Source organism: Mya arenaria, chromosome 2 (assembly GCF_026914265.1).
Source record: "Mya arenaria isolate MELC-2E11 chromosome 2, ASM2691426v1".
NCBI lineage: Eukaryota > Metazoa > Mollusca > Bivalvia > Myida > Myidae > Mya > Mya arenaria.
Genome location: NC_069123.1, coordinates 66412922 through 66438751, shown reverse-complemented (window position 1 = coordinate 66438751; position 25830 = coordinate 66412922). Strand labels below are relative to the sequence as shown.

The window sequence follows — 25830 nt, the reverse complement described above, 5'->3', positions numbered from 1 at the left end:
TATATTGACCAAACTTGGTATAAAGAGTTTAAGGAGACCTTTCATAGGATTGCATTTGGGACTTGGTTGAAGTCACTGATACAGAAAATAGAAAAACAGTTGAAACTGAATAACTCTAATTACAGTTGTCATATTGTGACCAAACTTGGATGTAGAAAGGGTTTATGGAGACACGTCTTCAGATGTCATTTTGTGCCACTAAGGTCATGGTGACTGTTACTATAAATAGAAAAACATGAAATTGAATCTCACAATAAAGGTTGAAGCTCTACTGTCAATCAGTCTTGTCAAGATTTGTTGACATATGTGTGGCCAGAACATGAACTGCATATTGGGACCATCTTATCGATGAATGTATCTCACCTTTATTCTTAGCAACTTTAACACAAGTAGTTGGAATTTCAAAAAGATTTCTGTCTCTCCCCTAGAATTAAGCTGAAATGATGGTAGGTTAGGATGAAGACATGTATTGTACACTCATTGATAGCCTCAATGTCTATGTGGTAAATCATTGACATTTATTTCAAAATCTTTTCACTTGTACGAGTTGTGTCCAGAGTGGACATAACAATGTCAAGGCAACTTGGTGGGTAAATTGTTTTATGTCCACACTTTATGTGTCACCAAGTTGCCTTGACATTGTTAAGTACTGGACAAATCTATCTACACATCAGATGTCTGTCCACAAGCATAAAATGTTTGAACAAACATATTTAGATCACAAATTTCACATAATTTGATCCACATGGTAAGCAGTTATGGTATAATTATGGTCGAGTTGGGATCATAACTTCACTTGTAACAATTTTAAAATGTCACACACATGATCATGTTGGAACTACCAGTATGTTCCTATTAAGACCAAGGTGAAATTCACAACCAATTATCATTAGATTGCTTTTTTTCCAAGAAAGTCATGGTAGTGTGTTCGCCTAGCTCTTGGTGTCATCATTGTAAAAAATCTGAAACACTAAAGATATTGAAATGAAACTTGTACTATTTTGGAAAATATTTTCTGTTTTCTTTTATACATCAACTCCCATATCAGACAAGTAGCAAGTAGGTAGACTTATCTAAACCTATTTTGAAGATAAATTACGCTTTTCACTTACAGGCATGCTTTTTGACATGGTACTAACAGTTACCCATGATTCTTGTTGTGGGTTTGGTTACTAACTTGGTACATGTTGCCAAAGACAGACACACTTGTCAGACAATAATAATTGTGCTACCCCCTTTTCGACTGAAAAAAACCAACCTTAAACAAAAGCTGCCAATCAATTCCAACTGATCTGTCTAGTCTGAACTCGTCCAAGATATTATGGCAAACACTGGATGAAAAATATTTTAGTTAAAATGGAAATAACTGGAGTGGACACTGCCTGCCAGCCATCACGTCACAGGTGATCTCATTGTACTGTATGCCTCTTTATTGAAAAGGGTGTATAAAAAATCAACAATTATTTTTCAGGTAAGATTTTATTTTAGATTGGAAATAAATAGTTAAATTTAAAGCATACCTAAGAAAAGTGTGATTATGTAACCGAAAAGGTAAAGGGAACAGACCTGAAAAGTGATGTATATATCTGCACTTTGGTGGCGGAGAGTAAATGGATATGCTAGTTAATACATAGAAAAACATTCCTTGACAAGCATTTGATTTGAAATTTGATTGAAAATATCTCATTAACATGATTTTGAATTATAGTCAACACCTTACACGATAAACGGCAACAAAGAAGCCAAATATGACAGCAGTGTTGTTTCAAAGATCTATGGATACTAGTAAACAACACAATATACAATCAATACCTTTATCTATTTACAAAATCTGATAAATACCTTAAAACAAATATGAATAGCACTACACCAAAAAGAATAAGAATCAACTAACAATGTCACTTATAATATTAAATAACTTATACACCTGTAATCTGTTTTTAAGATGGCTTATCGGCTGAAAAGTCTGCAATAATTCACAAAAAGATCTCCAAGGTTCAGAACACACAGCAGCAGAGGAAGCAATCCCCCTGCAATTGATGGCAAGAGTAATGTCCCCTGCAGACGGTGTTGACTGGTAAGAGTGATGTCCCCTACTACTCCTCGTCGAGGATGGTTTCTTCAACTTTCAGCAGGAACTCGATCACCTCCTCCTCGTAGTCAGCCTCAGCCAGGTTATCCAGCTCGTCTGTGTCCACACCTGCAGTTTACATACAACAGGAATAATAACAGACAGAACACTCCAGAGAATTCAGTTTGAGCATAAGGATAACCAGACCCAAATCAGGGGGTGAAGGGGCTCAGTCTGCTGTTAAAAGTAGTATTTCCATGTGATTCATTCAGAAAGGAACAGTTTGTCTCAACCAAGCACAAAGCCTGTCAGAAACTCTAGCCTGAAAGTTTACATCATCATAAATCACACTGCAGTCAAAATAAGCACAAGCCCTGCACTGGTAAAACACTTTCCTGGCTTGCTTATATTCTGAATTTTATATTGCAGGTTTTTTTTTGTTTGTTATGCCAAGCAATTGTATCAAGCATTTTTAATGAATTGGCAATGGTTAATATTAGTGCCAATCTAGCCCAAGTTGTTCATTGTTGAGCTCATGTTTCAAAACAAAGAGCATAAAAATTTCTACTTTACAAAAAAAAAAAAAAGAAACGCACAAATGTGATAAAAACCAGCTTTTAATCATTGGTGCAGAGAGAGGGTTTGGGCAATTAAAACAGTGATGGATGATAAAACAGATGGATCAGGGAAATTCTCTAAGGTTTATATGCTTAACTAGTTAAGTTCAAACAAGAGCCTCTATTGATCACAGACAAATACGCATGTCCTTGACTTTTAACTTATAGACAATAAGTGTTGCTCAGCCTTAATGGTAAAAAAAATGCTTGAGTGTAGTGATGGCAAACATTTGTGTCAAGTTATTATAAAATCGGCCAACAGATTGCAGGGGACACATGGTCTAGTAATGGTCAATAGTTGTGCAAAATTATTTTAAAATCTCCAGATACATGGCCAAATTACAGCACTGACAAGCCAAAATATCACTGAATGGTATTAATACCTCCAAACGCTGCCCTCATAGGAAATGTCAGGGAAATATTTGAAAATTCAACCTAACATTGACAATGATGTGGATACAGTTATGGTTCTGGTACAAAGTATTTCCTGTTATTGTGCTTTACTAGTGAATGAAGTATAATTAAATTCTATCCTGTAGTTTTGAAGTTATGCTCAGGAAAAGAAAAAGTAACATAGGGCTATGACTCTGTAATTTGCTGAAATAGAGTTATGGTTCTTATACACTGCATTTTCTCTCATTGTGCTTTACCATTGTATGAAGTTAAAATTTCCATCCAGTAGTTTCCATGTTTTAAAAGCTCCTGACAAGAATAAGTAACATATGGCAATTACTCTGTAATTAGCTGAAATAGTTATTGCTCTTATACACTGTACTTCCTCTCATTGTGCTTTACCATTGTATGAACAACATTTCAAGTTCTGCTCCAGTCCAACAGACCGACCAACCAATTAACTGACCAACTGACCAATAACAGTTTACTCTAATATACCAAATAAGGTGGCTATTGAATACAGTTTCTGACCTAGGCCTTTTATTTGGCACATTGTCTTGGCATGGAAAATATTTGTGTGAATTTCTTTAAGAATCCCTCCATGCATGTCAAAGTTACAGCCCAAACATGGATTGTTGACACAGTACGATGACACTCCAACTTTATAATCTAGCTTTTCCTGGTTAAAAATCTACAAACTCTTCCGGGCATGTTATAAACAATTTAATTGTACAATTGCCTTTTGAAATTGACATATCTGTGTAGTAAGCATATCTAATTCTGAAGAAATTATAAATCTTTTAAAAGACTTCCTCAACTAACCATTTCTGAAGGCAATTCTGCGGTCCTTTTGGGAATTGAATTCATCCTCCACACGTTCACGGTACCTCTCGTAGTCGTCCATGAGCTTGCGACGTTTCTCCAACAGCTCTGTTGACACAGTCGACTGCCGGAGGCGGTCCTGGGCCTCGAAACGCTGCGAGAACTTCTTCAGGTTCTTCTTGATCTCCTGGGAAAGGGCAGTTGATCAATTTAGGCATCACATATACACAATATTAAATATTTTCTGGTAATTAAATTTTATGTAGTATGCAGTATTTCTGAATAAATTCTTTTATTTCATTTAATAAGTTATTATGACACTCATTACAACACATCATATCAACCTAAAACAATCTGAATAGTCAATATAAATGATTACATGTTTATGCAATAATCAGTCCTGTTATCTCCCCAAAACGTTACCTTAACATCATCCACAGACAGGAGTGTAGGAGGGCGTGGTCGCCAGAGCAACTGACAGAATCTATCCAGCTGCTGTTTTTGCAGCAGGCGTCCCTGGAAGGACCACAGCCAGTAGCCGTTGTCCACCTGAAAAGCATCAAGTTTAAGAATTATGGCGCCCTTTTTCATGAACTACCAGCTAAATGCATTGACTATTGCAAGTCATACTAGAATATAATGTAGCAAAAAACTGTCCATTATTTCAAATCAATAATAACCACACAAAAACTGTGCATCAGTATTCAGTGATTTAATTTTATTTCAGCTCCTTCCATTCAATGGCACATTATTTGCACAAAAACAAACATTCAGATGTCAGATGGAGTTTTAACATGTCTGGCCTACATACCTTATGACCCCACCAGGAGACCCCGGTCATGACGTAGCGGCCAGTTGGGTCCCACTCTACGTCAGTGGCCATGAAATGTTCTGTTTGGGCCATCACCGTCATGTCAGCAGAGTCAATGAACTCGAAAACACCATTCAGACTGAAAAAGCATCAGGATGTGTTCTGTAAAATATGCCTCTTTTTCAAAAGAATTTTAATAAACTTTCAAGTTTTGATTATATTTTCTGCAGAAGTATTTGTTCAGAAACTGTGAACAGTTTGTCTCATACAGACACATACTCCCCCTCCCCCTAATTAAATTTCAACACAAATACATTTTGAAAACAGATTTGTTCAGAAACTGTGAACAGTTTGTCTCATCCAAGCACAAAGCCTGTCAGAAACTCTAGCCTGAAAGTTTACATCATCACAATTATTAGAATACCATTTACAAAGTAATATTTATTACAACTACATTTTGAAAAAATATACTTTGTTCAGAAACCGTGAACAGTTTGTCTCATCCAAGCACAAAGCCTGTCAGAAACTCTAGCCTGAAGGTTTACATCACCACAATTATTAGAATACCATTTACAAAGTAATATTTATTACAACTACATTTTGGAAAAAGATACTTTGTTCAGAAACCGTGAACAGTTTGTCTCATCCAAGCACAAAGCCTGTCAGAAACTCTAGCCTGAAGGTTTACATCACCACAATTATTTGAATACCATTTACAAAGTAATATTTATTACAACTACATTTTGGAAAAAGATACTTTGTTCAGAAACCGTGAACAGTTTGTCTCATCCAAGCACAAAGCCTGTCAGAAACTCTAGCCTGAAGGTTTACATCACCACAATTATTAGAATACCATTTACAAAGTAATATTTATTACAACTACATTTTGGAAAAAGATACTTTGTTCAGAAACCGTGAACAGTTTGTCTCATCCAAGCACAAAGCCTGTCAGAAACTCTAGCCTGAAGGTTTACATCATCACAATTATTAGAATACCATTTACAAAGTAATATTTATTACAACTACATTTTGAAAACAGATACTTTGTTCAGAAACTGTGAACAGTTTGTCTCATCCAAGCACAAAGCCTGTCAGAAACTCTAGCCTGAAGGTTTACATCATCACAATTATTAGAATACCATTTACAAAGTAATATTTATTACAACTACATTTTGGAAAAATATACTTTGTTCAGAAACTGTGAACAGTTTGTCTCATCCAAGCACAAAGCCTGTCAGAAACTCTAGCCTGAAAGTTTACATCATCACAATTATTAGAATACCATTTTCCAATTAACATTTATTACAACTACATTTTGAAAACAGATAATTTGTTCAGAAACCATGAACAGTTTGTCTCATCCAAGCACAAAGCCTGTCAGAAACTCTAGCCTGAAAGTTTACATCATCACAACTGAAACCAGATCATAGAATAATCAACATCACTTATTTAAGTATCCAACATTTTACATAGAAATTGCACTGGATATTGTCAGGAGTAGATGTGCTTGCATTAGTTTTTATATTTATAAATTAAATGCCACACAAAATCCTACCAGTATGACAATAAATCATAGTAGGTTTAGAAATTCTAGAAGTCCAGAAACAAGGTTTGTACATTGTCCTCCTGTTTTTGCAAACTTCTATCACTACACACCATTAAAACTCGCATAGAATTTATATGATAATAAAATAATTAATAAGATAAAATAGTTCTATTCTGATTAGGTTTATTATCTTAGAGAGTTTATCCAACTATTTGTGCATCACAAAGTCTGCAATACATACTTCCTCAATCCTGCCAGAACAATGAACTGTCCAGTGGGACTCCAGAACAGATGATTGGCTGTACGGCGCTCAAACACCTCTGAAAAATCAAAGGATTGTTTCACATTACTTTCCCCTACTTGTGATGAATATTCATAATGTACCAAGTTAGATGGCTGAACACAATTTTGCTAACACATTCATTTTGCTCATTTGATAAAACATCAAAACTTCATGAAACAGGTAGCCAGTCATGGGTCTTGCTACACAGGTGATGATGTCATTAATGAGTTAGAAATGTCTTCATGAAACATGTAGCTAGCCATGGGTCTTGATACACAGGTGATGATTTCATTCATGAGTTAGAAATGTCTTCATGAAACATGTAGCTAGCCATGGGTCTTGCTACACAGGTGATGATTTCATTCATGAGTTAGAAATGTCTTCATGAAACCGGTAGCCAGTCATGGGTCTTGCTACACAGGTGATGATGTCATTCATGAGTTAGAAATGTCTTCATGAAACAGGTAGCCAGTCATGGGTCTTGCTACACAGGTGATGATGTCATTCATGAGTTAAATATGTCTTCATGAAACATGTAGCTAGCCATGGGTCTTGCTACACAGGTGATGATTTCATTCATGAGTTAGAAATGTCTTCATGAAACAGGTAGCCAGTCATGGGTCTTGCTACACAGGTGATGATGTCATTCATGAGTTAGAAATGTCTTCATGAAACATATAGCCAGTCATGGGTCTTGCTACACAGGTGATGATGTCATTCATGAGTTAGAAATGTCTTCATGAAACATGTAGCTAGCCATGGGTCTTGCTACACAGGTGATGATTTCATTCATGAGTTAGAAATGTCTTCATGAAACAGGTAGCCAGTCATGGGTCTTGATACACAGGTGATGATGTCATTCATGAGTTAGAAATGTCTTCATGAAACATATAGCCAGTCATGGGTCTTGCTACACAGGTGATGATGTCATTCATGAGTTAGAAATGTCTTCATGAAACATGTAGCTAGCCATGGGTCTTGCTACACAGGTGATGATTTCATTCATGAGTTAGAAATGTCTTCATGAAACAGGTAGCCAGTCATGGGTCTTGATACACAGGTGATGATGTCATTCATGAGTTAGAAATGTCTTCATGAAACATATAGCCAGTCATGGGTCTTGCTACACAGGTGATGATGTCATTAATGAGTTAGAAATGTCTTCATGAAACATGTAGCTAGTCATGAGTCTTGATACACAGGTGATGATTTCATTCATGAGTTAGAAATGTCTTCATGAAACATGTAGCTAGTCATGGGTCTTGCTACACAGGTGATGATGTCATTCATGAGTTAGAAATGTCTTCATGAAACATGTAGCTAGCCATGGGTCTTGCTACACAGGTGATGATTTCATTCATGAGTTAAAAATGTCTCCATGAAACCGATAGCCAGTCATGGGTCTTGCTACACAGGTGATGATTTCATTCATGACTCATGTATCATGAGTTAAAAATGTCTTCATGAAACATGTAGACAGTCATGGGTCTTGCTACACAGGTGATGATTTCATTAATGAGTTAGAAATGTCTTCAAAGGGTTATTAAAAAGTTATGGCTTTTAAGAAATTTTAACCGAATGTCAACATCTCTAATGCCTTTCAAATATGCTATTTGCAATGCTAACAAGAATATGTTCAGAAACTTTGAAGAGTTTGTCTCATCCAGGCACTAAGCCTGTCAGAAACTCTAGCCTGAAAGTTTACATCATCACAATAATGAAAGCATTTGTTTACACTAAATACACTTCATTTAATTCAACCCATAAACAGAAACAACTGATGTTCAGAAACCGTGAACAGTTTGTCTCATCCAAGCACAAAGCCTGTCAGAAACTCTAGCCTGAAGGTTTACATCATCACAATTAAGATATACACAACTCTTTCTGACACTCAGTGTTTTATTCAAAAGCTTATATTTATACGATAAAATGACACTTGCTTGTACATCCGGCAATACCATTTTTGCAAAACTTGCTTTCATTTTCTTAAATATAAGTGACCATTGAAGTATATACTTACTGAGGCAGTCGACCTTTCCCTGTGGCCTGACAATGTAGAACGAAACCGAAATACGGGGGCTCTCTCCGTGGATAAAGGCAAACTTGTTTCCTGTCGGCTCCCATGCAAATGCCAAAACATTCTCTGAAGAAACAATGCACACTCTTAAAAGTTTTGCCAGGCAGAAAAAGTCCAAACAAATGTGCAGCTTAATAAAACAAACTGATTTCAAAATTACAGGAAGGATATGTTACCTTTGCATTCCACTTTATCCACTGGGATCTGTTTTTCTCTAATTCTGAACAGCTCAAAGTTGTAGTATATGCCCTGGAGTATACATAGAAACATTTTATAAACAAAAAATCCACACAATTTTTAAGATGCAACTTAGTCTCAATCTAACAAACAACTTCAGAGTATTCTTGCCTCCAGATGTTTGTTCATTTTACCTACAAAAGACTTACTTAAAAGCTTACCCTTTCAGACTGAGAAAATGTTTAAGAGTGATTTAAGGACCAGTGTTCTTACAGCATATTTCATCTGTCCAGTGTCTTCAGCCTTTTTTGCCTTGGAGTATCGGTCGACCTTGACACAGAGGAAATCTCCGTTCTTCTGCCAGTGCATGCGACAGTCGGCCACGCTAAACAGGTTACGCACACAGAGCTCAGTCCTTGAGGGTATGGAGATTATGGTGACACGGGCCGGGATGTTGGTGTCCTGCTCAGGCACCCAGTATGCAATGTAGTTGTCTGACGGGCTCCACGAGAAATCCCTGTAGCATTCAAATAACAGTGATTATTGTCAATCTGAAGACATTATATATAGCTTCATACAATTTACAGCTGAATCTGTACTGGAGCTGTTTTTTATTTTAACAAATTCTATTTTGCAGCATGATGTATGTTAATAGAGAAAAATGAAAATGCTGCTGACCCAGTTTTACGATGGTCCTAAGAATCATGCTGAGAAATACTCTGAAAGAGTCTATTGAAGATTAGATGAACACTGATCAATTTAAGAAAGGAATAAGAAATTTAACACAAAATTATGTCTTAATATTTTACCTTATGGCCTAGTTTTGATCAGAAATGACACATATTCACACTGGTCTTAAATATCATGCTGTCAAATTTGGTGACCAAGTTTCAAGAAGATAAGATCCAAACAGTGTTATTAATGACAAAAAATAATAGTAACAAAGTTAACAACACTGGAATGACTGTCTGCGCCAGACCATTTTTCACCAATCCATAACCCAGAATTTTTCGATAAAAAAATACATAAAAAAATTTCTGCTGATAAAAAACAATCGCTTGATGTAAATGTGACAAAAACATGAAATGAAAGAAACTTTGCCAGTGTTCAGTCTATGAACAAGTTTGTCTCATGCAGACACCGGTGTGAGGAATCTAGTCAGAAACTCTAGCCTGAAAGTTTACATCATCACACTGGCAATTTAACTTTTCACTTGAATTTATGTGATAATCTAACTTTTTTACTACTTTAACTGACTGATACTATCACATTAAAAGTAGTAGCTACTTAAGTACATACCTTATACCATCAATCTTTAAACTTTTGTTGTCCAACAGTCTAAATGTCTGAAAGAGATCATTGACAAGTATGTCTGAAAGAGATCATTGACAAGTTTGAAAACCAAGAAGACAAGTCATGATAAGATAAGTCATGTCGGCAGTAAATTTGACATAATGGAACAGGCATTATAATATTTCAGTGTACATATACATCCTGTAGATACTTACAGTGGTTTCATACACAGAGAGGGTATCTGTCGCTAATCTGGCAAAGAACTTCCCATCAGAACTCCACCTGAAAATAAGGGCTATATTGAATAAATTTGTAATCAAATATAATGCACAATTCAAACTATGTAGCTATTTTTATTGAATTAGTTAGACTGCCTTATATTGCATTGGTCAATTCTAGCATAAGCCTACAAACCCTGCACAGGGAAAATGCTTGCCAGGCTTGCTTTTCAATTAAAATTATATATAAACAAGTTTGTTACATTTTCACCAGCCAAATAGTTATGTTAGAATACAGGTTTCAATTCAATGACTGATTGAGAAAAGTGCACAGTTGCTATAGATATGGCCTAAAAAAAATCATTTGGTTCGGGTTACCCAACCCTACCTACTGGATAGGCACCGACCCTACCGTTTTTATAGTCGGTTTGAAAAAAAAATGAAAAGGTAAAAAAAAAATTGCTTTTCACTTTGTAGTTGAAAACCTTAAATGCTTATACAGAAGATAACTAAACCATTATCCAATGATGAAAATGACATTCTTATATAAAGCCTAATAAAAAAAAAATATAAAAAAATAAAGCCTACCTATGTAATAGGTTTTTGATCGATATGCGTTCAGAATACATGAACAGTTTGTCTCATTCAAGCACAAAGCCTGTCAGAAACTCTAGCCTGAAAGTTTACATCATCACAACAATCGCAATCTGTCATGGATTTATTCCCCACCCCATTAAATTTCAACTCAAATTCATTTTGAAAACAGATAAAATGTTCAGAAACTGTGAACAGTTTGTCTCATTCAAGCACAAAGCCTGTCAGAAACTCTAGCCTGAAAGTTTACATCATCACAACAATCGCAATCTGTCATGGATTTATTCCCCACCCCATTAAATTTCAACTCAAATTCATTTTGAAAACAGATAAAATGTTCAGAAACTGTGAACAGTTTGTCTCATTCAAGCACAAAGCCTGTCAGAAACTCTAGCCTGAAAGTTTACATCATCACAACAATCGCAATCTGTCATGGATTTATTCCCCACCCCATTAAATTTCAACTCAAATTTATTTTGAAAACAGATAAAATGTTCAGAAACTGTGAACAGTTTGTCTCATTCAAGCACAAAGCCTGTCAGAAACTCTAGCCTGAAAGTTTACATCATCAGAACAATCGCAATCTGTCATGGATTTATTCCCCACCCCATTAAATTTCAACTCAAATTCATTTTGAAAACAGATAATATGTTCAGAAACTGTGAACAGTTTGTCTCATTCAAGCAAAAAGCCTGTCAGAAACTCTAGCCTGAAAGTTTACATCATCACCACAATCGCAATCTGTCATGGATTTATTCCCCACCCCATTAAATTTCAACTCAAATTCATTTTGAAAACAGATAAAATGTTCAGAAACTGTGAACAGTTTGTCTCATTCAAGCACAAAGCCTGTCAGAAACTCTAGCCTGAAAGTTTACATCATCACAACAATCGCAATCTGTCATGGATTTATCCCCCCCCCCTTTAATTTCAACTCAACTTCATTTTAAAAACAGATGTTCAGAAACTGTGAACAGTTTGTCTCATCCAAGCACAAAGCCTGTCAGAAACTCTAGCCTGAAAGTTTACATCATCACAATTATTAGAATACCATTTACAAAGTAATATTTATTACAACTACATTTTGAAAACAGATACTTTGTTCAGAAACTGTGAACAGTTTGTCTCATCCAAGCACAAAGCCTGTCAGAAACTCTAGCCTGAAAGTTTACATCATCACAACTATCAGAGTATATCAGAGTTGAGGTTAGGGGTTTTCCATTAAATTTCAACAAAACTACAATTTAAAAACAGATTATTTGTTCAGAAACCGTGAACAGTTTGTCTCATCCAAGCACAAAGCCTGTCAGAAACTCTAGCCTGAAAGTTTACATCATCACAATTATTAGAATACCATTTTCCAAAGTAATATTTATTACAACTACATTTTGAAAACAGATAATTTGTTCAGAAACTGTGAACAGTTTGTCTCATCCAAGCACAAAGCCTGTCAGAAACTCTAGCCTGAAGTTTACATCATCACTATGACACTTAACCCAATAACATACATTGTGTGCTTATATATATTAAATATGTATCACCAGTTTTGAGCATGATCTTACTTGAAAATGGGCCAGGTGGCCTGTGCATGTTGCTCACAGTTAAACCCACGTTTGCGCTGTCCTGTTCGGATGTCAAATATCACAATGCTCTGTGGTTCATCAGCCTTCGGCGGCATCGGGCTAAATGTTATCATAAACCTGGAAGGGAAAAATAATTTTGCAGCATTCAACACTAATGGGGTCTCACAATGCAAGTTGTCCAGACAGGACAAAATATTTCTTCAGCAGAAAGTTAGATAGAAATCCAGATTACATCTTCAAGCAGAGACAATTTAACAAGTAAGATTCATTTTATTTGCAGATTATTTAGGTCAGGACCTAGTGAAGAGCACACATTTTCGTAGTCAACTTCCTGTTCAAAGATTTCCTAGACAATTGATCTGCATCCTCATCATTCATAGTTCCTTCCATTTTCAATGAATTAAAGTCTGCAATTACTAGATTTTAACCTTTCAAATTGCTGAAATGATGAAATTATTTGTTCAAGCCCATACTTGCACATAAAATATAAACCTTCCCTTCAGGATCCCCATGTAATGTAACTTGGCGTTAAACCCTGTTTAGTTTATAATTCAGGAAATGAAAACTAGAAAATGCTATTTAAACCATCGCTTCTAAATATTAACCATTTTGTCAACTGTGCATTAAACAATGCGCCCCCCACCCTGCAAGTTTTTTGCTCCATCAATTATCATAAATCCTCATTTAACCTCATAATAATTATTATTATAACCAAGATCAGTTCCACCTGTCATGTTAAATGAAAGACAAGCATTTCATTTTTCGGTAATCACAATCTACATAAAGCATATTAAATTGTCAATAAACACAGTTTACCTCTCACATGGAGAGAAGTCAATTAGCTGCACACCCGGATGACTGAACCTCATGATCTGGTCAAACTTCGGCCCGCCCCATAAGGCTATGCCCTTCTGGTGGAGTGTGGCCAGGTATGTGCCTTGAGGTGACCAGCGAACGTACGTCTCAGTCCAACGCTGCAACCAAAACCAACCATAGTGGTTTAATATTGCAAACAAACACAACAAGGACATACAAATAACTTGATGAATATTTTCTCTTCTAAAATATGTTTTCTAGCAGATAAAGTGTACATGTTCTTCATATTTAATTCGTTTTATCAACCTTGCATTTTAGACTTTATTTTGCCAAAAAATGGATGCTTTAGTGGAAATTCTGACACTTAACAATGGGAACAGAGCATATTAGGTCAGGCTCAAATTTAAAGGAGAAAAATGTCCTGCAAACTATGGGTACCCACCGCTCTCTCCTCAACTACAGTAGGGTCACGGACAGCCCCAAGATGCACGCTGTTCGAGTAGATGGCGGTCTTCTCCCCACCCTCGTAGATCACACTGTAGTGGTCAAAACAGTCAGGGTCCTGCAGCCAGTAACGCAAGTTGCCCTGGAAAAAAATGAGAAACATTATCAAGAGTTTCAAATAAGGTAAGAACACATTAAAAATGATAAATAACGCAATGGAATTTGAACCTTTAAATATCAATATGCATTAAATTTAGGTCTTTCAAATCAATTGGCATTCATGTCAGCAAATAAGGCATTAATCAATTCAATTTTGAAAGTGAAACGTGAACTATAATGAATTCAATGCAGCATTTACTTCCCCTTAATGCACTGTATCCTATTCATTTTCATGGGGTGGTCAATGGGTAGGAGAAACGTGGAAGGGCCTTTTCTTTTTAGAAAGAACTAATCAAGACTTTCATTTCTTTTCATACTCATTGTTGATTTCATTGCTAAATAATAATGACACTATTAAAAGGAGAAAACTGTTTTGAAGGATCAGGTGACCCAAATTGAACCAAATGTACTTTTTTGTAAGCCTAAGCCATTTAAGAAAGCTAAAAGCAGCTTTAAATATACACTTTAAAGATACAAAGATGAAGAATTTAAGAGACCATCTACCCCATACATCATGTGGTAGTCTTCGTAAAACAAGCATATAAAAGCCCATACTATCACATAAAGCAAAGAAAATATTTCGAAAGGAAACCAGACTTCAGGAAGGGACAATTGATTTCAACAGGTGGTGTCCCCTTGAGATCCCTCAAAAAAAAATAGATTGTATTAAATGCTGATGCATATATCATCAAAAAAATCTTCATCAGGAAATAACATCATAGTAAATGCATGTACATTTGGACTTAATTTCTGCCCTAAATCATTCAGAAATCACACTGTTTACAAGAACTTACTAGATCTTTGTAAGGCTTTGGGCTTGGGGGCTCCCACTCATCAGATACATTCTCATACCTGAAATGTATGAATAAAAGAAATAGAACAAATGATAATGATACACAGCACTTGCAAAAGCAAAGCAACAGCATTGCTTCATTTTAGATATTATGCTTAGTATTCATTTATTGTTATAAATAACAACACAGAATGTTATGGAAGACAAAACTTTAAAATAAATTAATAATTGCTTGACTTTGTTTGGAAAGCTTACTTGTCATAGTCAGAGAAGAGGTTAACAGCAAAGGTGTGTGCCTTGTCCAGCTTGTAGCCATTGGTGGCCTTCACTGCCTCAGCAGCACTATTTGGATTTGAAAACTCAACAAACATGTACCTGAAATTCAAGCATGATGTAAAAATATAATGCTATTTGACTCTCAATGCCTTATGACCCTCATTAGTGGGTAATATTTCTTAAATATCAATATGATTGAATTGACAACTTAAAATATTATTACTTTGGATCTCTTAATACAGCTCAGTTTATGTTTACAACTAAGTATGACTTTTAAGCATTCCTACCCCTTTGTTTTATCTTCATCACCCATCGGATAAAACTCATTGACAAGTTTGCCAAACTTTTCGTATATTTTCCTGACAACATTCTGAAGTTTAGGTAGCCTATCATTTCCAACTACAGGGATGTTGTCAACAATAATAACGTTGTCAATACTGTCAGTCTCATTTGGCTTGTTCTTGAGTAAATCACCAAGCAGTTCTGAAAAATATATAAGAAAAAGTTGGTTATACAAATATCTTCAAATCTTTCTCTGAAATATAAGTTTCAAACATCAGTTCAAATGTATGGAACCCATTATTATCCTTTAACAATATGATTCACAATAGACTGCAGCAGCTGAGAGATGTAATACTTGTGTTTAAATTAATCTGTATTGCAGACATACTATTAATTGACCAACAAAAAGTCAAATGTTAATTTAGTCAGTCTTCAAAATTTACTTTTGGAATCAAAGCAAACATTCTGGCAACCCGTTTCTGAAAATTTACCTGCCTGATAAAATATTTACCAGTCCAAAATGATGTATGTAATTTGTAGACTGTATATGGTTAAGAGACAACTTACTAAATTAACTAATAACTCTTACTTGTCTATTAATTACAGGTAGCAGTCATCCTTTGGTTTAGATCAGATTAAAGATAAACAGAGGAAGGTGTTGATATTCATTTATGACTGCTACAGCCTGATTATCCTGAAACCCTACAGTTCCACAACATGCCGGTGTTGCAGTGCCCGATAGATGGATGCGAATGGAAGTCATAGGACCTGGGTGCAGAATTTGCGGCTGCTCTAACTGCCGCGCTCCAGATTCACGACAGAACTGTCCACACGGCACTGGCCCGCCCAGCACCACAAAAGCTGAAGTTGGACCCACCGTCCATTACTGCCGGATGTGATCCAGACCAATGGTCAGCATTCACCAGACAGTGGGACATGTACAAGGTGGGAATGTCTATCGCTGACAACGTCCTGGCCACTGCCCTGTTCTACTGTTGCAATTCAGATCTACGCACAGACATTATGCGTGATATTCAGGGGGACGTTGCGAACATGGCAGAAGCAGATCTTCTGGGTGCAATCAAGAGACTAGCTGTCAAAGACGAGAGCACCCTGGTCCACCGCATTAAACTTAACAGGATGACCCAATCTCCTGGGACAGGTATTCGGACATTTTTGGCCAGTCTCCGAGGCCAAGCTTCACTCTGCCAGTATAAGGCCACCTGCAAGGAACCGGGCTGTGCACATGTTTTTGATTTTAGTGATGAGATCATCAAGGACAACCTGGTTAGGGGCATTGCTGACCCAGAGATTATGTCTGATTTGCTTGGTGATCCTAAGACAGACAGAACACTGGAGGAAACTGTGTCTTTTATTGCCCAGAAAGAACAGGGCAAAGTGACGAAAAGTGCAGTGGGCGACTCAGCTGGTGCCATGTATGCTGCTCGTTCAAGCCAAAAACCTGCCCCAGTTCCTGGAGCAAAATGCTGGGCATGTTGAGGCCCTGCTCATGGTCAGAGGAATGACCGAAAGACGAGGTCTAGAAACTGTGAGGCCTGGACATTCACCTGTGGTAAATGTGCAACAAAAGGACACTATACCAAATGTTGTAGTAAGTGCACTACTTGCGGTTTGTGGGGTCACCGTGACTCTTCATCAAGAGCCTGTCGCCAGGGTACGAGTCTTAGGAACCCTCCCAATTCACATGTCACTAGAGGTTCAACAAAGGATTCTGACTATGATAAAGCTAGTTACGTCTTCGACCAGTTGTGTGCTACATCGGAGCAGGGCAGATCAGCTATTAGGACTAGCCAGGCTATAGGATCCAGATGTCAAGAGGGTGGAACACCTCTCGAACATTATATATACGATGGTCAGTGGGTGGCTAGACCTTCCAAACCCCACCCTATGATATTAGTGAATATGACACCACTGCCAGAAGAACATGCATTGTTTGGACACCCTATGCGAGATGCCTCAGAACTCAAATCAATCACAATGTCCATGGTGGCCGACACAGGTTGTCAAAGTACAATTATACCCTTACAGTCCGCTAAAAATCTAGGAATAAAGGAACACGACCTCCTTCTTGTCAAACTTGTGATGCGTGGGGCTATTAGAGAGGATCTTGGAGTTATGGGAGCGATTGTTGTTAACATTGCCACTTGTACGGTGGATGGGTCTGCAAGGTCAACACGTTTGCTCTGTTATGTCTCAGATGCCATGGAAAAAGCTTTCCTCTGCAGGGAAGCACTCGTCTCTCTGGGGATAATTCACACTGACTTCCCACAAGCAACGGCAGAAACATCCCCTGACATCAATGCCTCCATGGATAGTTGTGAGAATATTACCTGCTCCTGCCCAAGACGTCGACAGGAACCGCCACCTATGCCCACGACTTTACCCAACGGTTTGAGTGCAACAGAGGACAATGTGGAAGCCCTGAAAGAGTGGCTTCTCGACTACTACAGTGCTACGACTTTTAATGTGTGCGAACATCAACCACTGCCACTAATGAAGTGTGAGCCCCTCCAACTGCATGTTGACCCAAGTGCCCCACCAGTGGCAGTCCACAAACCAGCACTTGTCCCAATCCACTGGCAGGATAAAGTCTATGCTGATCTAGAGAGGGATGTTCGCATCGGTGTGCTTGAGAGGGTCGATTCGAATACCCCCACAACATGGTGTTCCAGGATGGTGGTAACGGGTAAGGCTGATGGTACCCCCAGACGTACAGTTGACTTGCAACCTCAAAACCGCCATTCTGTCCGTCAAACCCATCATGTACCAAGCCCCTTCCATCTGGCCAATCGAGTTCCACAGGGCATGAAAAAAACAGTGACAGATGCTTGGAATGGGTACCACTCTGTGCCAATCCGTGAAGAGGACCGACATTTCACGACGTTCATTACACCATGGGGGCGCTACAGGTACAAGGTGGCTCGACAGGGATTCATGGCCAGTGGAGATGCTTATAATCAACGCTTTGACGCCATTATTGCAGACTTCAAAAACAAGGTCAAATGTGTAGATGATACATGTATGTGGGAAAATTCCATTGAAGCAGCTTTCTTCCAGGCTTGTGAATGGTTTGACCTGTGTGCTCGAAATGGTATCACCCTGAATCCGAAGAAGTTCCAATTTGCCCAGGACACTGTTGATTTCGCAGGTCTTACCATCACACCAACGAACATACGACCAAGTACAAAGTTTCTGGATGCAATAAGACACTTTCCTACACCATCTGACATTACTGGTGCGAGAGCTTGGTTTGGACTAATCAATCAGGGGGCATATGCTTTTGCCATGACAAGACAAATGAAGCCATTCCGTGCTCTTTTGAAGCCATCTGCAATATTTCAATGGACGGATGAACTAGATGAACTGTTTCACCATTCCAAAGAGGTCATCATCCAGGAGATGAAAGAAGGTGTGCGCCTATTTGATCCCACTCGCCTGACATGCCTGGCCACAGACTGGTCTGTAGATGGAATTGGATTCTTCTTGATGCAGAAGTACTGCCACTGTGAAAGCAAGACTCCTGCCTGCTGTCCGGATGGCTGGAAACTGTGTCTAGTTGGCAGTACGTTCACACATCCTGCTGAAAGCAGGTATGCTCCCATTGAAGGTGAGGCCTTGGCTGTAGTGTATGCACTCCACCAAACACGGTATTATGTTCTTGGATGCAAAGACCTCATCGTAGCCACGGATCACAAACCCCTTCTCCAGATCCTGAATGACAGGTCGCTCACCGACATTGACAACAGGAGACTTCTAAACCTCAAAGAGAAGACCCTAGGATATAGATTCTCAATCGTTATGTACCTGGCAAAAGGAACCTAGGTCCAGATGCAGCTTCAAGACACTCTGCTGGTCAGCCAGATCGTCTTCTGTTACCAGGCGAAGCACCGGAAACTGATACTCTCAGTAATACAACAGAGTTCTACCGTGACACCTTGACACGCTTATACCAGCATGCCGAGGATAATGATATGGCAAATGACAGTGATACAGTTGCCGCTGCAAGCAGTGCACTTAATGCGATCATCACTGTTGTTACTTGGGACATGGTACGAGAGGCCACAGCATCAGACCCGACGTTTGTTGACCTTGTCAACATCCTGGAGGCTGGGTTTCCAGAGGACTGCAGGGAGCTACCAGTGCCCTTGCGCCCTTTTCATCGCTTTGCTGCAGGCCTATGTGTTGTGGACGGTGTGGTTCTCATGGGCCAAAGAATAGTTATTCCCCCTGCACTCCGCAAGCCGGTACTTAATGCACTCCATGCAGCCCACCAAGGAGTCAGCGCAATGCGTGCAAGGGCCATGGACTCTGTGTATTGGCCAGACATTTCAATTGATATTGCCAGGGTGAGGGAACAGTGCGTACACTGCCATAAGATGGCCAAGTCCAACCCGATGCAGCCTCCTTCAGACATAACACCTCCAGACTACCCATTTCAGATGATCTGCAGTGACTATTTCACTTATAACAGCAAGGATTATGTGGTGATAGTCGATAGATACTCAAACTGGCCTATGGTACACAGGTCAGAATCAGGTGCGGAGGGCCTTATCAAGCGACTGCGGGAGACATTTGTGACATTTGGGATACCTGAAGAGTTAACTTCTGATGGGGGACCACAGTTCACAGCTGGAAAGACACAGGAGTTCTTAAAGGCCTGGGGAGTTCGACACAGGATTACGTCCGTTGCAAACCCACATGCTAATTGCAGGGCGGAGTTAGCTGTTAAAACAGTTAAACGCATGCTCATGGACAATGTTACTGCAACAGGATCCCTTGATGTAGATAAGTTCCAGAGAGCCTTACTGATGTACAGAAATTCTGTTGACCCCGAGACAAAATCGTCCCCAGCATTAATACTGTTTGGACGACCCATCCGTGATGCTATCCCAATCCTAATGGGTCGATACTCTCCTCATGAGACTTGGACTGAGTTGATGTCGCATCGAGAGATGGCCCTTGCCCGAAGACATTCAAGGGATCATGAGCGTTGGAATGAACACACGCACAGATTGCCTCCATTGCAGGTGGGAGATCATGTTTATCTGCAATACTTGGTCGGCAACCATCCAAGGAGGTGGGAGCGCACTGGGACTGTTGTAGAGGTAAGGCAGTACCACCAGTATGTTATCCGTGTGGATGGTACAGGCCGAGTAACTATCCGGAACCGACAACACCTTCGAAAGTTCACCCCTTTCCACGGCACTCCCTTGCCAGGTTTGTCGGTGACACCCGCTGTGGAACGACCACAACAAGAAGTTTCCAATTGCCCTCCTCCATCCAGGGTAACACCACAGATTTCCATGCCTCTGACTCCATCACTACCACCAGGAGGTTCTCAAACCCCGCTTAGCTCAAGCGAAACACCCACCAAGGCGTCTCCTTCGGAAAGCATACCAGGAAGGCCAACCAGGGCTTCTACTCCAAGGCAGACTACCCAATCAACTTTAGAGCCAAAGCGTCTGAGCTTTGACCAGTCGGACCACCGAAACTCTAGTCCAGATAGGCCTATGACCAGTGTACCACGTGCCCTTGCCCGTCTTCAACCTTACAATAAAGCAGGGACTAAGGAGCTGCTGACATCCCGGAGACCTTGCCGCCGTGACAATAATGAATGATATCCACATGAGTTGTGCTGTATATGACATTAATTTAGTGTTACAAAGACTGCTTAGTGTTGACAATGTCAAAGGCAAAGACTTTCTCCTATAGGCTTTTTAATTTGACCACTGCGCTTTAGGACTAATTAGTTTCTTGTATTGATGATTCATTTGTGTTGGATGTTTTTTGTTTACTTTTAAGTTTTCGGCGTACCCTTAAAAACTTGTCCCTGGGGGAGGAGATAACTAATAACTCTTACTTGTCTATTAATTACAGGTAGCAGTCATCCTTTTCCACACTCCACTATTATGCTACATGTATAGGACTTTTCAACAAGGGGGAGGGGAAAATTAGTTCAGTTTTGTATTCATTAATGTGCTGTTGAACGTAGTATACATGTTTATGTCGTGATGGAAAAGGATTTCATCCTTTGGTTTAGATCAGATTAAAGATAAACAGAGGAAGGTGTTGATATTCATTTATAAATTAAAAATTGTTTTATTGAAACACATAACACATATTCTGACACAGGTGTCTGATTTATTTTCTGCTGAACAAATATATAATGTTTTCATATGCAAATTATTGTCCAAATTATAGTCTTTTATTAGAAGATGGCAAACCAGATTTTTGTTACACTCAAAATTGCCCTACCTGTCGAGCCAATATTTATTTTTTTATAAATGCTGCGCAATCCAAATTTACCCACCATGGTCGGTTGGGCAGGTGCTTATTTTGAGGACTATTTTTAGTGAACATTCTTATATTATTATTGTTGATCTTTAATAATATAATAGGTCTGGGCATAAGACAATAATATACATATACATAATGAACAGGTCAATTTTAGCCAAGGCCCCCAGGTCCGGGGGTATACTGGGGATAGTCGGGGAAATGGGCCGTGTTTATACCTTCCAGGTGGCCCCACAGGGCTGAGTGCATGCGGTGGTTTTGTCTTTGCATAAAAAAAAGCGGGGAATGTGCCTTACCTAAGGTCCCTGGGATGCACAGGCATTTAACAGGGATTTTACCAGTAGTTCATCCCCGCAGGGCAGGGATTTTACACAGGCTTGGCTGAACCCAAAGTCAAAGTCCCCGCCATTCCCAGGACCTGGGACGATATGGTGCATCATCTCTAATGCCCAAATTGAGAGTCAATACAGGCTACATTGGCCGACGATATTACCCAGCTTAATGAACAAAACAAAGTCAGGGCTTGCACATTGACAAAATGTGATACGAGTTCTTTTTTAGTGTCAATTACTGTGAATGCTGCATGGTCTGCTCACCTTTAAGTTAATCAAATCACTTTTTTATTCATACTATCTATCTATCTTTGAATACTGCCGAACCCCTCTTTCGAGTATTACTGGCAGGTGCGCGTCGGACTGTTAGTAAAGTGAAAGAAAGAAATAAAAGATAACATTGTGAGACATGGAATAGAAAAACAAAATCCAGTCATGGTTAAAACATGTTAGTCGTGAGAACATTTTAAAAAGTAAAATATGATAGTACGTAAAACTAATATTGTAAGCTTGACACTGCCTGTTTGAACCTATCAAGTTCTGTTGCTGGCAGAGTTGCTACATTGACGGGCAGGCTATTCCAAAGAACAATGCTATGGGGGTAAAAGGACCACTTGTGATAATCGGATTGGACTTGGATTTGCTGAAAGCTATGGGGATGAACGTGCCGGCTAAGTCTGACAGGCTTCTGGATATAGGGTGGAAGGTTAATGGCCACGATGTTGTGTAAGATTTTGAAGAACATGATGAGCCGCATGTCATTTCTGCGACATTCGAGTGACCGCCAGCCAAGGCTGTTTTGCATCTCAGTAACACTTGCAAGAGGGGAATAGTTGTATTTAACCCAGCTGATGGCTCTTCGCTGGACCATTTCGATTTTATATTTATTTGACTGTGTGTAGGGGCTCCAGACTGTTGATGCATATTCAACTTGCGGGCGAACTAAGGTTTTGTAAGCCATAGCTTTACCAGATTCATTTCTTGTGGTAATGTTACGCTTAAGAAAGCCCAAGGTCTTATTGGCTGTTGCTGTTATTCTTGTAATTTGGGAGTTGTATGAAATATCTGATGAAAGGTCTAAGCCGAGATATTTTGCACAGGGGACAGATTGGTGTGTTTGACCATGGAGTATGTAATTGTGCTTAATGACTTTTTTGTTTTTGGTGATGTGGAGTACTTGACATTTAGAGGGGTTGAACTCCATGTCCCAATCTCTCTCCCATTGTTCCATACATGCCAGATCTTCCTGAAGCATTTGAGAGTCAGACAGTGAATTTATTGTAAGATAAACTGCCGTATCATCGGCAAAAAGTCGTATTTGGGATTGTACTGTAAGGGGAAGTGTATTTATATAGATCAGAAAGCAGAGGGGCCCAAGGACAGAGCCTTGGGGCACACCTGAAGTGACTGGTACTGCTCTAGATTGATCGCCCTCTAGGACAACTGTTTGGTTTCTACCAATAAGAAAAGATCTAGTCCAATTAAGAATCTGGGATGAAACACCATGTTCCTGAAGTGTATATAGAAGTTTAAGATGGTTAACTTTATCGAAAGCTTTCGAAAAGTCTAGCAATATCAGATCTGTCTGTTTCCCTTTTGCCAGATTATTAACAAGAAAGTCTGTCAATTGAAGAAGCTGCGTTTCACAAGAACGCCGTTAAATGGCACTGTCAGCTATGATTCTGTAAACCAAGTTGTATAGTGTCAAATTCATATGACATCACAAAGTCATGACAATATGCCGGTCACGACACCGGCATGTGCCGAACATATTGGACCGAAATTCATGAACATTTGCATTATACCTTCATCAGATATATCGTCCACAAAATCTTCCGGGTCACTAAAATCTGGCTCCTCCTCATAAGTCATATCTGCCTGGTTGTCTGCAGCGGATTCTGAACGTCTTTGTTTCCGTCCTTCCCTTTCCCCCTTTTCAGCCGCCATCTTAAAAACCTCGTGGACTGCTAGATTGAGTTATAACGTCCAATTGCGTACGACCTTAGCTACCATGCTTCAGTTACCTTTTTGTTCGAAATGTTAACGACGTTGGGTTATCTTGGTAGAAGATTTAATAGATTGTCGTTATAAATTACCTTTTCCATAAAGACTATTGAGATTCACAAGATGTTGAGCCGAATGGGATTAGTGCGGTCCCATAAACACTTGGTTTCCTAGGCTTTTCCCCATTTCATGTTTGGTCCGATTTCACAATTCTACATTTCACTTGATTAACTAGATTTTTCTACATAAAAAGTCAGAATAAGAGTGAAAATAACTTTTCTATAAAAATATATTGAATCAGGGCATACTTTAAAAATATTTTGTTTGTTTTTTTACCTGAAGATTGATTCCGTGTTCAAACCCTTATTTCCACTGCAGGAACCAACAAGTTAAGATAACTTTGCCTTCTTTTAATCACTAAAAATGAAATGCCAAGTGTTGCAAACATGGCTAGGATAGCCCATGGAAAAACGATATACTTATTTCTATATATATTGTGTTAGATGCGAGGGAGTCAAGGTGAATAATCCTTTTTCGATTAGACTCTCTCTTGTGTTTTAATTTACTTGACGTAGAGCACTAACGTGTATTTATAATCATCTTTGGTGTGACGCCGTCATGAATTGAACCTGAGACAACCCATCACACAATCGGACGATTTCAATATATCACGTTAGCTTGTTTATGGAAAAGTACCAAATTATGATAAAAATCTAAGAAATTAAACAACTAACTGCCTTCATTAAAATAAGTCAAAATGCATTTTGTAATCAAACAGTTCAGGATAAAAAAGATCCTAGGTGATGAAATGTTTCATTTAAGTAATATTTCACCTCTCGGTGTAAAACAAACTATTGATAAACTTGATAAACTTGATGTAAATTAATCTTCTGGGTTCGTTGTGATTGGTCCAAAAATACCAAAACATTGCGGTGATAATTTACCATTGAGTATTTCATCAATGATAAATATTAGTATCAGAATGGGATAATTTCTCGGCTCTTTCAAAACTGCACGTGTCCTACCCCTTTAAATCAGGTTCGAACGAAAATCGAAAGAATTTAAAACAACACAATATACATGTTATGTCTGTAAAAAACAAAGAATTGGAAAGCAAGCATCATAGACACATATATAAATTCCTTTTCTGTGACAAATTATAATCGAAATTGCTTGGCGTGTAACATTAAGTAAAATCATTGAAAGTAATGTAAGTAGGTGCGTTACTATTTTCAAGAGAAAACCATTCATGTTGTACATCATTAACCAGTTTAATAGATGCATGAGTTAATGAAGTCAATGAGAATGGCAAAGTTCTTTGGACTATATTTTTTATCAAAGAAAAGCCTTTGATTGCGTGGATCATAAGAGTCTTTTGCAAGTTTTAAAGTTATATACAGTATTTTTTTCGGAAGTATCATAACATTTTAATCGTATAAAACTAACAGCAAACAGTTAGTATAGGTTGGACATATAGTATCAACCCTGCTTTCAATATTATGAGGAGTGCCGCAGGGATCTATACTTGGTCCGATATTATTTCTTACATACATTAATGATATTGCACTTTGTAATGGTAATATGGAAATATATTTATTTGCTGATGATTCAACATTATGTAACGTGCAACGTAATAAACACAAACAGATCCCTTCAGAGAAAAACATGCTCGACCCTGAAGGGGTCCGCTGGTCTTTATAAACAGTTAATTCTCAATCCATACAGAATCTTTGCTAATTTGAATATTACCAACCAAGTTCACATACGTACTATAAATGTACTTCCGTCTATAACGGAATGTAATACTCTGAACGCACATCCGCCGCCTACAGCGGACCGTTACACTAATCCGCCGCTTACAGCGGACCGTTACACTAATCCGCCGCTTACAGCGGACCGTTACCATTACACAAATCAGGTGCCA

General features: G+C 38.6%; 1 protein-coding gene across 1 annotated transcript; it reads right to left on the bottom strand.

Annotated features, from left to right (window-relative positions):
• Window positions 1-1800: 1800 nt before the first annotated feature.
• On the bottom strand, window positions 1801-23873 carry LOC128213308 (eukaryotic translation initiation factor 3 subunit B-like). Its single transcript, XM_052918918.1, has 17 exons — window positions 23708-23873; window positions 15261-15456; window positions 14953-15072; window positions 14699-14756; window positions 13744-13887; window positions 13302-13459; window positions 12465-12602; window positions 10306-10372; window positions 10097-10143; window positions 9071-9314; window positions 8797-8869; window positions 8564-8686; window positions 6502-6580; window positions 4715-4853; window positions 4327-4452; window positions 3904-4090; window positions 1801-2200 (listed from the first exon to the last, which is right to left on the bottom strand). The coding sequence occupies exons 1-17, from the start codon at window positions 23847-23849 to the stop codon at window positions 2097-2099; spliced, it is 2145 nt and encodes a 714-aa protein (XP_052774878.1). The 5' UTR covers window positions 23850-23873; the 3' UTR covers window positions 1801-2096.
• Between the last annotated feature and the right edge of the window lie 1957 nt (window positions 23874-25830).